The sequence below is a fragment of the Carcharhinus amblyrhynchos genome, chromosome 25, assembly GCF_965287045.1.
Source record: "Carcharhinus amblyrhynchos chromosome 25, sCarAmb.v2.hapA, whole genome shotgun sequence".
Taxonomy (NCBI): domain Eukaryota; kingdom Metazoa; phylum Chordata; class Chondrichthyes; order Carcharhiniformes; family Carcharhinidae; genus Carcharhinus; species Carcharhinus amblyrhynchos.
In genome coordinates this window covers 11,141,722-11,158,806 of record NC_137348.1, presented here as the reverse complement: position 1 = coordinate 11,158,806, position 17,085 = coordinate 11,141,722, and the positions used below count along the sequence as shown (strand labels likewise).

The 17,085-nt window shown below is 42.9% G+C and overlaps 1 protein-coding gene across 3 annotated transcripts in view; it reads left to right on the top strand.

Annotated features, from left to right (window-relative positions):
- Nucleotides 1-667: 667 nt before the first annotated feature.
- Nucleotides 668-17,085, top strand: part of LOC145358158 (neuronal calcium sensor 1) — a 132,874-nt gene continuing 116,456 nt past the window's right edge. Inside the window, exons 1-2 of one of the 3 annotated variants that reach the window (XM_080211877.1) lie at nt 668-757; nt 6,750-7,497. In XM_080211877.1, coding sequence (XP_080068003.1) covers nt 7,434-7,497 — 64 coding nt within the window. In that variant the 5' untranslated portion in view covers nt 668-757; nt 6,750-7,433. Of the gene's footprint in view, nt 758-5,939; nt 5,985-6,749; nt 7,498-17,085 lie in introns of those variants that run through there. The other 2 variants (XM_080211875.1, XM_080211878.1) reach the window with 2 other exon arrangements.

The window sequence follows — 17,085 nt, the reverse complement described above, 5'->3', positions numbered from 1 at the left end:
GGGATATGGTCCCCAGAAGGGTAGGGGGTTTTAGTTGAGTCGGGCAGCATGGTCGGTGCAGGCTTGGAGGGCTGAAAGACCTGTTCCTATGCTGTAATTTTCTTTGTTCTTTGACAGAGAAGTTGCTACAGGGGGTGGCACAGTGGTTAGTGCTGTTGTCTCACAGCGCCAGGGATCGAGGTTCAATTCTGGTCTTGGGCCACTATCTGTGCGGAGTTTCTACATTCTCCCTGTGTCTGCGTGGGTTTCCTCTGGGTGCTCTGGTTTCCTCTCGCAGTCATGATGTGGATGTGCCGGCGTTGGACTGGGGTAAACACAGTAAAAAGTCTGACAACACCAGGTTTTAGTTCCTCTCGCAGTCCAAAGATGTGTGGGTTCGGTGGATTGGCTATGCTAAAGTGCCCCTTATTGTCAGGGGACTAGCTAGGGTAAATGATGGGCGTAGGGTCTGGGTGGGATTGTGGTCGGTGCAGACTCGATGGGCTGAACGGCCTCCTTCTGCCCTGTAGGATTCTATGATCTGATGTGCGAGGAAGACCCGTGACGTCAGTGTTGGGAGGCCTAGTGACGTCACGACCATGCGACGTCACTGTCCAGGATGGGGACGCGGCGTGGTGACGTCAGACGCACCGACCCCACCCCACCCCTGCCCCCGGGTGCGCGCGCAGGCGCTGCGGTTGCTCTGGGAGAAGCGGCTGCGCTTCATTCAAACAGGCGGAGCGGAGATAGCCGGGCGGAGTCAGAGAGGAGAGGTGAGGTGAGCGGCCCGGGGAAACAGAGAGAGCGAGAGAAGGAGGGAGGGGTAGGACGCGGGGAACGGAGCGGGCTGTGTGAGTGTTGCGTTTAAAGTTGGTGCCCCCTCTGCCCCACACCGCCGGGGAGGGGGCAGAGACTGGGAGGCTGAGCGGTTGCTAGGGAGAGAGGGAGGCTCTGATTCACTCCCCACCCGCACATCACTCCCCATCCTCCACGCAGAGAATTACCCCATCCATACACCCTCACACACAGTGAGGGCCCGGCTTACTTTCCAGTCTAATCACACCGCCCTGCACACAGAGGGGACTCACCCTCGCAAATACACCCACACACACACCCTCACACATCCCGCCTCTCTCACTCACTCAGTGAGTGAGGGCCCGGCTTTACCCACCCTCCTCCCGTCTTAATCATTCCAGCTCCTCCTCGCTTTGGCAAACATCTCTGAGCGAGTTCATCTCTCTCCCTGTTTGAGGATTCTCAGCCTGCCGATTGGCACGTACTCCATACCCTGATCTCTCTCACTGTGATTCCAGTTAAAATGGGGAAGGGATTGGTGGATGCACACATCTCCCCCTTTTTAACCATGCCAGAGTTTTGCAGATTTGTAGCTTGTTGAAGTTAAGGAAACCCGAGCCACCTGTGTGGTGGGGGTGGAGGGCAGGGGCTGCTGTGTCCTCAGATCCAGAGTATATAATTTCTCTTCGTTCCCCCTTTCATTTGTGGGCGGATGGAGGTTTGCTTATTCCTTAGACAAGTACGGTGGGTGTTTGATAATGATTCCCACAAGGGGGGAAATCCGCGAACTTGTGTCTGTTGTACTTTATTCCTCCCTCCCTCCCTCATATCTCCCGATAGGATGCAAATACATCTCATGTTTGTTTCCCCGTCTCTTCTCCCCCCTTTCTATTTAGGGATCAATTGTCCCTTTCCTTTGTGTCTGTGGGAAATCTGTCTTTTCAATCTGTGTGGGGTGGGCGGGAGGGTCTTTGCAGGGTTAGTTGCAGGGTCTGATTTTTAAGCTGGCTGGTGTGGTGGGGAGGAACGTGTTGACATCTGTAACAACGGGCTTTTCTCTTTGTCTGCACTGTTCATGCTACATTGCTGTCAGTACCATATAAAGGCTGGAGTTAGACTTACCTTCAGAGGGGCAAATGTGAATGTTCGTTTCTCACAATGAAATAGTTCAAGGTGGTTAAGATTTTCAACTCAAAGAACACTTGGGCTTATTGGACCTGTGTGTGTATATATTATATATGTAGATATATATAAAACTATTGAAGAAAACATTTTGAACTCGAGCTTAAAATTAAACTATTAGAATAAATTGAATGTTACACTGTGTAAAATGCAATGTTATCTAGGTGAAAACCCAGCTCCTCTGAGTGTCACTGGCCTGACTGTATTGAGTGAGCGTGCGGTGTTATTTCATTCTCTGCAGCTGTGTGGTCAGGATATAACAAGCTGTCAATCATTAGTGCTGCATAGCAAAATGACTTTCATGAAATTTCAGGAATATCCCTTCGCCAAGTTGCTGCCATGAATTAAAATTATTCATATATTCAGAGGTGTTAATGCAAAAGGTATTACAGTCACCAAAACAACAATAGCAGTAAAAAAAATCTTTTAAGTTTATATTATTGTGGAATACCAAGGGATGCTTTTTTCTGTTAAAGGTGTTATATGACCGCAAATTGTTTTGCTGAAGTAAGACATTGAGTGTTTCCAGCATTTTCTGTTTTTAGTTCTACAAGTATTTTGCTTTTGTTTTGGGCTCTATTTCATCCATACTTCGTCTAATTTAAACAGTAAATTAATTTGAAATTTATGTATTTCTGCTCCATTCTGTTTGGCCATGTACTTGAATTGAAGCCGTCAATGCCATCAACACAGTCAGAGATGATATCAGATACCTGGAGAGCACTTACAAGGTTACACATATTACTAACATTACATGATTGAGGATGCAACCCTATAAACGTCTGACTTATTTTTCTGTTGATATGATTAAGTTTGCCATGTTATAAAATGGGTTCAAATTAAGAATTTGCAGGAGCAGTGTGAAGTGGCTGAAAATTCTGTGACCTACTGTAATACTTAAAAGTTTGAAATCTGTAACAGTGGAAGGGAATCCCAGAAGTTAAAATTGGTGCAGCATTGATGTGCTCACCCTAGGGGTCTCTGCAGCATTTACAATGCTTTCATATTCCGCTGTGTACACACTGCGCAGGGAGTGTGTTGAACTGGTGGAGCCACCATGCTGCATGCAGGCTTTGCTATTCGGGTATACGTTGGAAAGATCAGATACTCACTTGCGACAAAGCATTTGCTATAGCACTATATTGTTGTGAAGTCTCTGATAGAGGATTCATTTTTATGTGTATGTGTAGAGGTTTATTTCAAAGTAGGTTTGGTGGTTCTATGGTGGAGTCTGAACCATTCAGCGTCAGTTAGAACTCAAAAGCTAACCAAGTACCTATATTTATCGAGGAGCGAATTAATCAAGCTTTTCATTTCTGTAACTACACAACCCTAAATGGAAATGGGTAAATGCTGAGTCAGAGCTCAGTGTGGTTATTTTGTATCTTCTGCAGTTAATTAGCCAACTCACTGTGCAAAATATGGTAGGACAAGTTTGGTCCATAGATCTGTGCCACAGTGTTTGGGGTCAACACACAGAAGGAGAAGAGAAATTGGGTGAAAAACAGTGGAGCATTGAGAAACTGCCGCCAAATTTATTTTCAGTAGTGTGTGATAAATCAAATTCACTTGGTTGCGTACTATCTGATTTCAGCAAAGCGAGCTACATTGCGTATTGGGTAATCAGTGTACACATCACTTTTTTCCCCCAGTTTTCTTCTTTTACCTGAACTCCTTTTAGGAGATGATTCATTGGAACAAGAAGCGTCCTTCATGTTGTATTCATGGAATGAGAGTGTCATTAACAGCCTTTTGCTGCAGGCATGTCTTTTCCCCTGGTACCCATCCACAGTTACACAGGCATCGCTGTCTAGTGATCAGAAGAGGGGTTCCTGCTCTTGCTTCAGCTCCTGTTTTTAAAGAAAATCTTGCTTCTTGCTCATCCTATCCCTGCGCAACCTCTGTCTTATTTACCCAAAGCTGAGTTCCAAACCATATTTCATCTGTTAATGATTCGTCTGTCTTTGTAATATTTTGTCACATCTTTGCTGTAGCTGATGTCTTGAATTGAATTGATATTGTTCCATAGAATCATAGAATCCCTGCAATACAGAAGGAGGCCATTTGGCCCACTGAGTCTGTACTGACCATAATCTCACCCAGGCCCTATTCCCCCCACATTTACCATGCAGGGCCAATCAACCTAACCCATGCATCTTTGGACTATGATTTATTGGCATATAGTGAAAGGTGGTGTCTCTTGCGACTTGTTACAGACAAAAGATACCGATGAGTACATAGAGGAGAAGGAAAGAATAAGATGCTGAATATAATGTTGCAGTTACCAATAGGATAAAGAGAAAGATTAGCTTAATGTATGATAGGACGATTCAAAAATCTGATGGCAGCAGAGAAGAAGCTGTTCTGCTTTTGTTGACTTGACATCCTGAACACCCTCTCGACTGATCCCCACTCCTAAAGCACGGTTCAGCTTGTCTAAAACTTCATAACCCGCAATCTTTTAAGTTTAATTTATTTGTCACCACTTTCCTCCTCTGCTTCCCTGCCTCCTAAGTATAGCAACTTCTGTACAGTTTAGATTTTCCATGCTCTTGCCCCATTCTATACTTGCAAACTCTTCAAACTTTTCCTGCATTATTGTATAAAAAAGGAGTAAAGTAATACATTTAATGTGATTTGGCAGAAAGAATGAGGAAAAGGCAATATAAAGTGAAGTATATCATTCTAAAGGGGATACAGAGGCAAAGGGTTTACGGGTATACGTGCACAACCATTGAAGGCAGGTTGAGAAAAGTTAAGGTATACAGGATCCCGGACTTTATAAAAAGACATGCAATACACATGAATTAGGAGCTTTTCAATCCTTTAAACTGGCTTCTCCATTTAATAAGATCATGGCTAAATTGATTGTGACCTCAATTCTACTTTCCTGCCTTCCCCCTTTACCCTTTGACTCCCTTGTCAATCAAGAATCTGCCTAACTCAGTCTTCAGAATATTCAGCCACAGTCTCCACTGCTGTCTGGGGAGACAGTTCCACAGACTCGTGACTTGAGTGAAAAAAAATTCTCCTCATCTTCATCTTAAATGGGAGACCCTTTAATGTTAAACTATGTCCCAAAGTTCTAGCTTCTCATAAGGGGAGAAATCTCTTCAGCACCCACCTTGTCAAATGCCCTCAGGGTCTTAATGTTTCAATAAGATTGCCTCTCATTTTTGTAAACTTCAATGGATACAGGCCCAACCTGTTTTAAGATTACCACTTAAGTTGAGTGAACCTTTGAACTGCTTCTAGTCTGTTATATCCTTTAAGTGAAGAGACCAAAACTACACAATACTTCAGATGTGGTCTCACCAATGCCCTGTATAGCTATAGTGAAACATCCTTTTATATTCCATTTCCCTCACAATAAACAACAGTCCATTTGCTTTTCTCATCGTTTGCTTTGTACTTGCATGCTAATTTTTCATGATCCATGTCCCAAGCATGGATCATGCTTGTACACAGCATTTTTGTAGTATCTCTCCATTTAAATAACTTACTGCTTTTCTATTCTTGCCAAAGTGGACAAGTTCACATTTTCTCACATTATACTCAACCTGCAGAGTTTTTGTCCATTCGCTGAAGCTATCTATGTTCCATTGCAGACTCCTTACGCTCTCACAATTTACTTTCCTACATATGTTTGTGCCATCAGCAAATTTAACAACCATACCTTTGGTCCCTTCATCCAAGTAATTTAGTTTGTAAATAATACAAAAGCAAGAAAGTTATGGTGAACCTTGATAAAACATTGACTCAGCTTCCGTTGGAATATTGTGCCCAATTCTGGGCACCTACGTTTGGTAAGGATGTGAAGGCATTTGAGAAGGTGTAGGATGCTGTGGTTGCTTTCCTTGGATAAGTGAGGGTTGAGAGGAGATTTGATGAAAATGTTCAAAATCTTGGCTTGGGCAGAGTGGACAGAGGAAGCTGATCATCTTGGACAGATGGCGAACCAGAGGACACCAGTGTAAGATGATTGGTGAAAGAATCAGAGGTGAAGAATCGAAGAACTCCTCTAATCAGTAAGTGGTTAGGAAGAGAGTTCCTGAGGGTGTTGATGGGAGATTTAATTGTCATTTAATAGGGAATGAATAATTATCGAGAGAAATTAGTCAGAATATGGGGAAAGGATATGACCCAGTGAGTAGGTCATTGAGAGTTGGTGCAGATGTCACTGCCTGAATAGCTTCCTTGTGTGCTGTAAACATACTGTCATTCTATAATGTCAAAATTGACATGCATAAATGATTATAGAATGGTGTCTTGCAGATATATCAATTGATATATCTCAGTTACAGGGTTCCCACTGTTATTTTACTCATTTACTCCTGAAAGTTTAAATGGTCAACTCGTAGTTAATCGTTTTTCATGCAGCATCATCATGGAATCCACTTGTGTCCTCATCCACCATTTACATTTGTATTCTTCCAGCAAGGTGAGCAAATGAGTTAAAATTCTAGTCCAGTTTCCCCTTCCTAAAACAGTGATGCTGACATCAACTGTAGCACCATACAGGTACCCCAGCTGAGACCAACAAATGGAACACAGAGAATCAAACATGGGGACTTTGAGATCTGTTATAGTGAAGTTGATCCCTGTTTAATCTAACTGAGTCAACAGTGCAATCTGGTTCAGGCAGTGTGATTACCTGCTTAACTTTAGGGAGACATGAGGTGTCCTGCTAATGGATCTTTTTCGCCTCAATTGCAATAAAGATGGATTTGACATTTTGTGAACTGAAAATGATATAATTGTATACAATATCTTTGCTGTTTTGTTTCTTCTAGAGCTCTGAGGGTTGGGCCATTGATTAACTACTCCATGCACTGTAACCCAGGACACCAACGCATTGAGGTAGCTGACCATATGCAGTGCTGTAATGCTGTAACCACGCTTGAACTGTTTAAAGTGCATCATCAGTTTCTAAAAATAGAACAGAATAAAACAACTCATTAAATTGACTCAATCCAGAGGATACAAAAAGACAAAGAAACACCACTTATCTCTAATTGGGGCTAAATTGAGCAACAACTGTCATTGCAGTCAGGGTCAGTGACCATCAACACTTACATACCAAAGGAAAGCTGAAAACGCCAGCCGGCTTCCCAAGTGGCTAAATTGAACAAACCATTGTTGTAACTGGGGACAGCGGCTATCAACATTTTCGCACCAAAGAAAAGCGCCTCTCAGAGCAATTTTGAAAAAAGGAAAAATCCAGAATTTTGACGTTGTGTTTGGGCTGCTTATCAAGCCTGTGGTGGAGTGACAAACAGGCCATTATTAAACCATCACCACGGAAACCACAGCTGTGCAACGTTACGCAGAGAGAACACAGGAGGCATCTGAAAATATTTCATTTCAAGAATTACAGCTCACCATTAATATTTCCTGACTGTTTGAATCTCTGATTTCTTCAAACTTTAGTATTACTTACCAAAAAAAGACATTTTCTCATGTGTTAATTTGCTGCAATGGGCAAGTCCAACAGTAAGCTGAAGCCTGAAGTTGTGGAGGAACTGACGAGGAAAACATACTGTAAGTATTAGAGAAAAATGTGAGCTACGAAGGCATGTTTATTTTTCAACTTCAATTCTTTCTTCCTCTTGTGCCATGCACAATTCTTTAGGCTGCGTTTAGGGCAGGTGGCACAGAACTTGCCATTGTCCAGATAAAACAGCTCAATAACCAGCCATGAGGAGGTGCACAAGAGAAGCTGAGTTGACTCACTCTTCCATTTTAAAAAAAAGGATTCCTGTTAGAGAAGAATTCTGTGTGATTCCTCTTGCTTCTCTTCTCCCCTACTGAATAAAGTTAACCTAAGCCATGCTGCAGAGTGGTTGGATGCAAGCTACTTACAATGCTGAGTATTTTTAGTCTTTTTATGCTGGAAAATGGTTCTAATGAATAATTATTGCTAACATTGTGGATCTCAATCCTGATTCCTCATGCTGTAGATAGATTGCATTCAATATTTGTTTTAGCACCTGTCATGCTACATTAATGATATAATCAAAATTTTCAGTCACTCCATTCAAAATTGTTAATTTGGTGATAAACGTGACAGTGTGGGAGAGATTTTTGTAGACTTTCTGAGCCAGCTATTTCCTCCAAACAATGGTTTCAAAGCTTTCTTTTGTTATTGGCTGAGGGTGGAATATTAAGTTGGCTGCCAGAGAATCGTTTTTTGGAATGTAAACCTTTATGTGAAACTCAAACTTGCAAATGCAACCACTGTTTAATTGTTCAGCTGGAGGGTGATCCCGTTGACCATCCAGCATTCTGTACTGCTTTAGTGTTGACAAAGGTTGCACGTTTGAAGAAGAAAATAGAATGTTTGCAGCCAGACCATGCGGTTTTGGTTTGATCCTGTACTGCATGAGTGCAGTAACCTAGTAGTTATGTTATTCCCAATGAACTTAAATTAGAAGCAAGGGTAGGCCATTTGGCTCCTTCAACTTGCTTTGCTGTTTGATAAAATTATGACTGATCTGTCCCATTGCAGCTCTACTTTCCTGTCCATTATGAACTCTGGGCTATTAGCTGAAGTTCAAATCCCATCTCGATGTTGTGAATTGAATTCAATAAAGTTTGTGATTTGAAGATTCTCATTAAAAACAACAATTTACAGACGGTTAAAATCTCGAACTAATTCATTATATGCCTGCTTGCCTTGCCCAATCTAATGTGTCAGTGAATCCATTAGGATTGTTTAGGGATCAGTTTTTGTAAACCCAGAGAAAATCACCCTCACCAAGGAGCAACTTGACATGGTTTTTCCTCACAAGATTTTATACATCTCTTATATATTCTGTATATTCAATACTAAATACTGCTTGGTACTGCATTAACCATGCTGCAGGAGTCTGATATCTCTGCCATACTGGTCTTGAATCAAAAACACAAACAGAAGATGCTGGAAAATCCCAGCAAGTCTGGCAGCCTCTTTGAGAGAAAGCATAGTTAACATTTCAAGTCTTTTGGCTATTTGTCAGGACTGAAAGGAGGGAGAATGTGTTGGAGATAGAGATTGCAGCAGAAAGTAGCTAGTTCAAGAAAAAAAGACAGCATGAAGAGGAAGGCTTGCATTGAGGCAATGCATGCACGTGTGGAATATTTTTAAAAGGGTTTAAGATGGAAGGGAAAGGACACAGCCTAAAGCTGCTGAACTCAAATGTTGAGTCTTGGGGGCAGCATCGTGCCCAACCAGCAGAGGAGGTGCTGCTCCTCAGCCTGCCCTAGATGTCAGTGAAGCATTGCAGCAGGCCAAGGATGGGCATGTTGACTTGAGAACAAGGTGCTGAGTTCAAATGGCAAGCAACAGGAAGGTTGGGGTCATGTGTGAGCGATACCGTTCTGTAAAGCAGTCCCTCAGTCTGTGTTTAGTCTCCTCACTATAAAGGAGACAGCATTGGCAGCAGTGAACACAATAAGCCAAATAGAAAAAGGTGCAAGAAGAAGCTGCTTCACCTGAGAGGAGTGTTTGGAGATTTGAATGTTGAAGAGGGGCGCGGTAAAGTGCAGATGTTCCTTCTGCGATTGCATTGGAAGGTGCTGTGGGATGGGGAGTTGGGTGTGATGGTTGAGTGGACCAGGTTGTCACTGAGGGACCAGTTCCTGTGGAGGGTCCTGGATGGGCATTGGTGAAGCTTGCATCCCTTAAAACATGAAAGGAAAAGAAAAAGCTTCTTGTTAAGGCATCAGAAGAGAGCAAGAATAAAATGGAGCGGGGGTAAGGACAGCTTTGAGAGAGGATGAATCGGTACTGCTAGAGAGAGGTTGTGTTGACATAAGGCACTGAGTGTGGATCTCGATGTGGTGAGAATAGCAGTCTGACAAGCGTTGTACATCCCAGGGATGCCTGTAATTCTGGATGGGTTTGAATCAACATGTGTAAATAAGATCCTTGACTTTGTTCTTGGTACATTCCTGTTGCAGGCATGTCTGTCTGTGAAAGCATTAATAGTACTGATTACCCCATGTGAAGACAATGTTTTGCATGGGAAATGCGGCACTATCATTCTATGAAGTGACAAATTTAATAGCACATGGGGGGGTGGGGGGGGCGGAGGGAGGGGTTATGGCTTTCGGCATCATCAGAATTTTATACGACCTAACCTCTATCCTCTCACCATTGTGAAGCCAGGAAACCAACCCTTAAATGCAGAATTAAAATGCACTCCCACATATGTTAGTTATGTGTGAAATCTGTAATGCTACAACTAAAGGTGAACTGCATATTAAATACAATGCATGCAATCGGTCATAGAGCTAAGTCTGTACTGAAAGTCACTGAATGGTGAACAACTTGGCAATTAACAGGATGAGGAACCTTCCTGAATGTCCTCCATCTTTAACTATGGCGGAGCTCAACAAATGTATGTGAAGCAGAGCTGAAGCATTTGCAAAGCTTGCATCAGAAGTGTGGATGTTACTACTTGACCACCTCTTGGGTATCAATTTAATTCACTCCACTACATTAAGAAATGGTTAAGTGCAATGGACACATTAAAGCTATGGCTTTGACATCATCCTGGCTGCACTACTGAGGACTTGGCACCACATTAGCTGCTACTCCAGCCAAATTGTGGCACTAGTATCTGCTTGACAATATAAAACGTTGCAGCAGCATGTTCTACCCACAAATGAGACAAATCTTATCCAACCTGTTCACTACTTCCTGTTGTCAGTGAAACCATGGGCTTAGTGCAGTTAACTGATGTTCTAACATCACCTACTCACTGATATGTACTTCAGTTTCCTTCAGAACATCTTGGCTCCAGCCCTCATTGCAGTATGAATATAATCATAGAGTGATCTTAAAAGCTGACTAGAGAAAGTGATTTAATGGCAGCATTCAACCTAGTATTGCACCAAGGAACCGCAACAAAATGGATCCAAAGGAGAATACTCCTATGTAATGCATAACATTCAGTTTGCCCAGGCAAATGACAGGCAATATTTATGTCATGGGGGAGGGAGTTGTGTAGCGTCACAAGACGCTACATGTATGGGCTAATACTTCATTGGCCCAGGTTAATGCACAGGGAACACGGTTCAAATGCCACCATAAATTTAGTTAGTAAATGTGGAATTAAAAAGCTATTCTCGATAATAGTGACCATAAAACCATTGTTGATTGTCATAACCCATTTGGTTCATGAACGCCCTTTAGGGAAGGAAATCTGCTGACCTTAGCTGCTCCCGCCAACTCCAGGCACACAGCAATGTGCTTGACTCTCAAATGCCTTCTGCAATGATCTGGAAATCTGTCAAACTGCTATAAAGTCTCAACAAAAGGAATTAAACTGAATGACACCCTTTATTGACCTAGGTACTGGAAACAATAATTGCAAACCAAACCTGTTGACCCTGCAATGTGCTTACTTGCTACCATCTAGAACTGTCCCTCTGGAGTGACAGACTAGTCAAGGAAAAGTCACAGTCTGGAATCTCACCTTGCAGGCATTGTACAGACACTGTGCTCACCATCTCTGGCTATGTCCAGTCCCACCGACAGGAAGGACTCACCAGAATTGGCCACGCAGTGCTATAAGTAGGAAGGGAGTTGGCCTGGGAGTTCTCATGGCAGGAGGTTGACTCTGGGCAAAGAAACCTGATGACCGCTGACTGCATCCCTTCAGCTGGTGAATTAGTGCTCCACATTGAATACTGAGGGTGGCAAAGGCACAAAATGTACTCTGTGGAGGACTTCAATATCCATCACCAAGAGATGCTTGGTAGTATCACTTCAGAGTCAGTTGGCCGAGTCCTAAACTTCAGTTACTAAACTGGGTCTGCAGCAGGTGGTGAGGAGAAAACCTGCTTGACTTCATGCTCACCAATTTACCTGTTGCAGATGCATCTGTCTGTGACAGTGTTAGGAGTAACCACTGCACAATTTTAAGTCCCATTTTCAAATTAAGGATGCCCTCTATCGTGTTGTATGGCTCTGCCACTATACTAAATGGGATAGATTTAAAACAGATTTGGTAACTCAAAACTAGGCATCCACGTGACACTATGGACCATCAGCAGTAGCAGAATTTTACTTGACCATAATCTCTAATCTCATGGTGTGGCATATCCCCCATGAGCTGGGTCAGCCCTGGCTCAATGAAGAGTGCAGGAGGGACATGCCAGGAGCAGCATTAGATATACCTACAAATGAGGTGTCAACCTCGTGCAGCTATAACACAGAACTAGTTGCATGCCAAACCATGAAAACAGTGTATGATAGAGTTAAGCAATCCCAAACCAACAAATCAGATTTAGGCGTTGCAGTTCTGCTGCGCTCAGTCGTGAATGGTGGTGGATCATTAAACAACTAACTGGAGGAGAAGGATCCACAAATATCCTGACCTGCCTTACTGGGGGAGCCCAGCACATCAGTGCTAATACAGGACTGAGACACTTGCAATCACTTTCAGCCAGAACTGCTGAGTGGATAATCCACCCTGGTGGCTTCCTGAGGTTGCCAGCAATGCAGATGCCAGCCTTCAGCCAATTTGATTTATTCCACCTGATAGCAAGAAATGGCTGAAAACACTGGATGTTACAATATTCTGACAATATTCAAACAGTGGAACTGAAGGCTTGTGCTCCAGAACTAGTTGTGTCCTTAGCCAAGCTTTGCAGTACAGCTACAAACTAATAAGCATTCCATCAGTCTACTCCTGATCATTAGCAAAGTGATGGAAGGGGTTGGGAAGTGTTATCAAATGGCACTTATTCAGAAATAACATGTTCACTGGCGTTCAGTTTGGGTTCCACCAGGGACACTTAGATCCTGACCTCATCGCAGCTTTGGTTTAAACAAAAGAGGGGAAACTCGCTACTTGTTGGGTGTCATACCTAGCACAAAGGAAGATAGTTGTGGTTGTTGGAGGTCATTCATCTTAGTCCTGGGACATCACTGCAGGAGTTCCACAGGATATGGTCTTGGGTCCGGCCATCTTCAGCTGCTTTATCAATGACCTTCCCTCCATCAGAAGGTCACAAGTGGGGATGTTCTCTGATGATTGTTCAGGATCATTTGTGACTCCTCATATACTGAAGCAGCCTGTATCATATGAAACAAGACCTGGAGAATATCTGGGCTTGTGCTGATCAATGGCAAGTAACACTTGCACCACACAAATACCAGAAAATTATAATTTCCCAAAAGTGAGAATCCAACCATCTCCCCTGGATATTCAATGACATTACCATCACTGACTCCCCCACTGTTCAAAATGGGTCAATGGGTGACCATTGACCTGAAACTGAACTGGACCATCCTTGTAGCTAGCTATGACAACAGGCCAGAGACTGGGAACTCTGCTGAGAGTGATTCATCTCCTGAGACCCCAAATCCTGTCCACCATCTACAAAACATAAGTCATGGGTGCAATGGAGTACTCTCCACTTGCCTGGATGAGTGCAGCTCCAACAACAAGCAAGAAGCTTGGCACCATCCAGTACAGTGATTGTCTCTTCACCCCCACCTTCACTCCCTCCACCACTGAAACGGAAGCAACAGTCTACCATCCACAAGATTCACTGCAACAACTCATCAAAGTTCCTTCAAACTCCCTTCCAAACCCATGACCCCAAGCACTTTGAAAGGCAAGAGTAATGGATGTATGGGAATGCCATTACAATCAAGTTCCCCTGTAGAACATAGAACATTACAGCGCAGAACAGGCCCTTCGGCCCACGATGTTGCGCCGACCAGTTACAAAACAATGACCCACTAACCTAAACCAATCCCTTTTCGTCCATAAACCTATCCACGGATCTCTTAAACGCCCCCAAACTAGGCGCATTTACAACCGCAGCAGGCAGGGCATTCCAATCCCTCACCACCCTCTGGGTAAAGAACCTACCCCTGACATCCGTCCTATAACTACCCCCCCTTAATTTAAAGCCATGCCCCCTTGTGCTAGATTTCTCCATCAGAGGAAAAAGGCTATCACTATCCACCCTATCTAAACCTCTAATCATCTTATATGTTTCAATAAGATCCCCTCTTAGCCGCCTTCTTTCCAGCGAAAACAACCCCAAATCCCTCAGCCTCTCCTCATGGGACCTCCCCTCCATACCAGGCAACATCCTGGTAAACCTCCTCTGCACCCTCTCCAAAGCCTCCACATCCTTCCTGTAATGTGGGGACCAGAACTGCACACAGTACTCCAAGTGCGGCCGCACCAGAGTTGTGTACAGTTGCAACATGACGCTGCGACTCCTAAATTCAATCCCCCTACCAATAAACGCCAAGACACCGTATGCCTTCTTGACAACCTTATCTACTTGATTCCCAACTTTCAGGGATCTATGTACGCATACACCTAGATCCCTCTGCTCATCCACACTATTCAAAGTCCTCCCGTTAGCCCTATACTCGACACATCTGTTATTCCTACCAAAGTGAATTACCTCACACTTCTCCGCATTAAACTCCATCCGCCACCTCTCGGCCCAGCTCTGCAACCTGCCTAAGTCTTCCTGCAAACTATGACACCCTTCCTCACTATCTACCACACCTCCGACTTTGGTGTCATCAGCAAATTTACTAATCCACCCAACTATACCCTCATCCAGATCATTAATAAAAATTACAAACAGCAGCGGCCCCAAGCCACATACTATCCTGATTTGGAAATATGTTACTGATCACTTATTGTCGCTGGGACAAAATCCTGGAATTCCCTTCCTAACAGCACTCTGGGTGTACTTGTACCACAGGGAATACAGCGGTTCAATAAAGTAACTCTCTACTACCTTCCCGAGGGCAATTAGTACTGGGCAATAAAAATCCTGATTTGCCAGTGACACCCAGGTCCCAAATTGGAATTAAAAAATAACAAATACTAGATGACCATCTCACAGAGGAATAATGTTAATCTGCTGATTTTGAGATGCAACACCATTACCGAGTTTATATTCCCTAACTTCACTGTTAACCAGAGGTTGAATTGGACTATCAATCTTGTAACTGCAATGCCAGGGTAAGCCTGCATACTCATTACCTGACCACTCAAAGCCTAGCAACCTACTGCATGGTTGAAGCGAGGAATGTGATTGATAAGCGAACAGAATGGTCAAGGAAAGTTAATATATTGAAAAATAATAATAGGTTGTTCAGTATGATACCTTACTAACAGATATAGCTGGTACAGCTTAATAAGTGAGACGGTGACAAAAAAAACACTGGCCTTCTACCCCAGAGTAGCATGATGTTTTAAATTTCTGTTCTTTCAACTTGCTCCTTGTGTTAATGTAGCTCTGAGAGTGGTGGTGGAGTACAAGCAAACAATGATTTGCCATTTTTTTCCTTGCTTTCTTTTGAGCTGAGCACTTTGCCAATCTTTGGAGTCAGCAGTGGGAATATACTAATGCTCAGCTGCTTCGAGGTGCAGTGGATTGGGTAACTAATGGCTGCAACATAAATAATTTCAGATGCTACTGCATTGCAATCAGCTTTTACTGGCTGTCACATGCAGAGCAATTTCTGCTCCATCACAAAAACCAACAGAGTGTTTTCAATTTTCTGAAAATTTAGAATTTCAGGTTGTTACTGCTTTGTGATATTCATCTCATGGATTTGGTTGACGAATGTATAGTAATCCCATATTTCTTCAGCCTTTTAGCAACTATCATGCAGAAGCAAAGGAAGAATAGTTGTTTCCAAATGCCCTCTAGCTTTATCTCTAGATGGGATTGAGAGATATGTCACGTATTACAAAATTGCAATATAGTGATAAATTGTATTATGTAAAAGCTAATATGGGCGTACTGATTATAATCGAGCCTGTGAAAATAAAAATTTAAAAAATACTGGAAACAAACATAGGGTGTTAGTGAGGCCACACCTGGAGTGTTGTGTGCGGTTTTGATGTCCTTATCTGAGGAAGGATGCCCTTGCTATAGAGGGAATACAGCAAATGTTTACCAGGCTGATGCCTGGGATGGCAGGTCTGTCATATGAGGAGAGTTTAAGTCAGAATTAGGAGTTTAGAAGAGTGAAAGGGGAAACTTATAAAATTCTAACAGAGTTAAACAGGGTAGATTCAGAAACAATGTTCCCAATGGTGGGGGAGTCCAGAACTAGAGGTCATAATTTGAGGATAAGGGATAAACCTTTCAGGACTGAAGTGAGGAGAAATGTCTTCACCCAGAGGGTGGTGAATATGTGGAATTCACTAACACAAAGTATTTGAGGCCAAAACATTGTGTGATTTCAAGAAAAAATTAGACATTGCTCTTGAGGCTAAAGGGATCAAGGGGTATGGGGAGAAGACGGGAATATTGAATTCGTTGACCAGTCATAATCAAAATGAATGGCGGAGCAGGCTCGAAGGGCCATATGGCCTGCTCCTCCTCCGAGTTTCTATGTTTCAAAAGTGAAATCATTTGAAAGTTTGGATGTGTATCCTCAAATCCGTTTTGTGAGCAAGATCATAGTTTAATTCATTGCAGAATAATTAATTAATTAAATTTATTTTTGCAAAATTTTAACTTCCAGTAGCCACATCCCAATTCATTTAAAAAGCATCGTGCCTTTCATGACCGTTGGATGTTTCAAAGTGCTTTACAGCCAAAGAATTAGGAAGGTAGTCACTTTGTAATGACTCCGGAGAGCACAACTAATTGTACCTAGCAAGCTCCCGTAAACAACAGTACGATATTGACCCAGATCATCTGTTTTTATAATGTTGATTGAGGGATAAATATTGGCCTTATTACCCAGGAGAACCACTCTTCCTTGGAGTAGTGCCACAGGATCTTTACATCCACCCAAACAGGCAGATGGGGGCCTTGATTTAACATCTCATCCAAATGATAGCACTCTGAGAGTGTAGCACACCCTCAGTACTGCACTGGAATGTCTTTTTTGTGCTCAAGCAGGATTGAGACTCTACCCTGGAAACTTCTGACTCAGTGGCCAGCTTGTTGCAATTGAACTATGGCTGAAACTCAGTAGAGCTTACTTTTCCATGATGTAGTTCAGTCCATGTAGGAGATGCTGTATTTCTTGGTGTCACCTTTGAAGGAGCATTAGGTAACCATTTGATTCAAATTGAAATCATTTTTTTCATGATTTAATCTCTCCCAGACACCCACTCATGTAATTCTCTTTCTTTA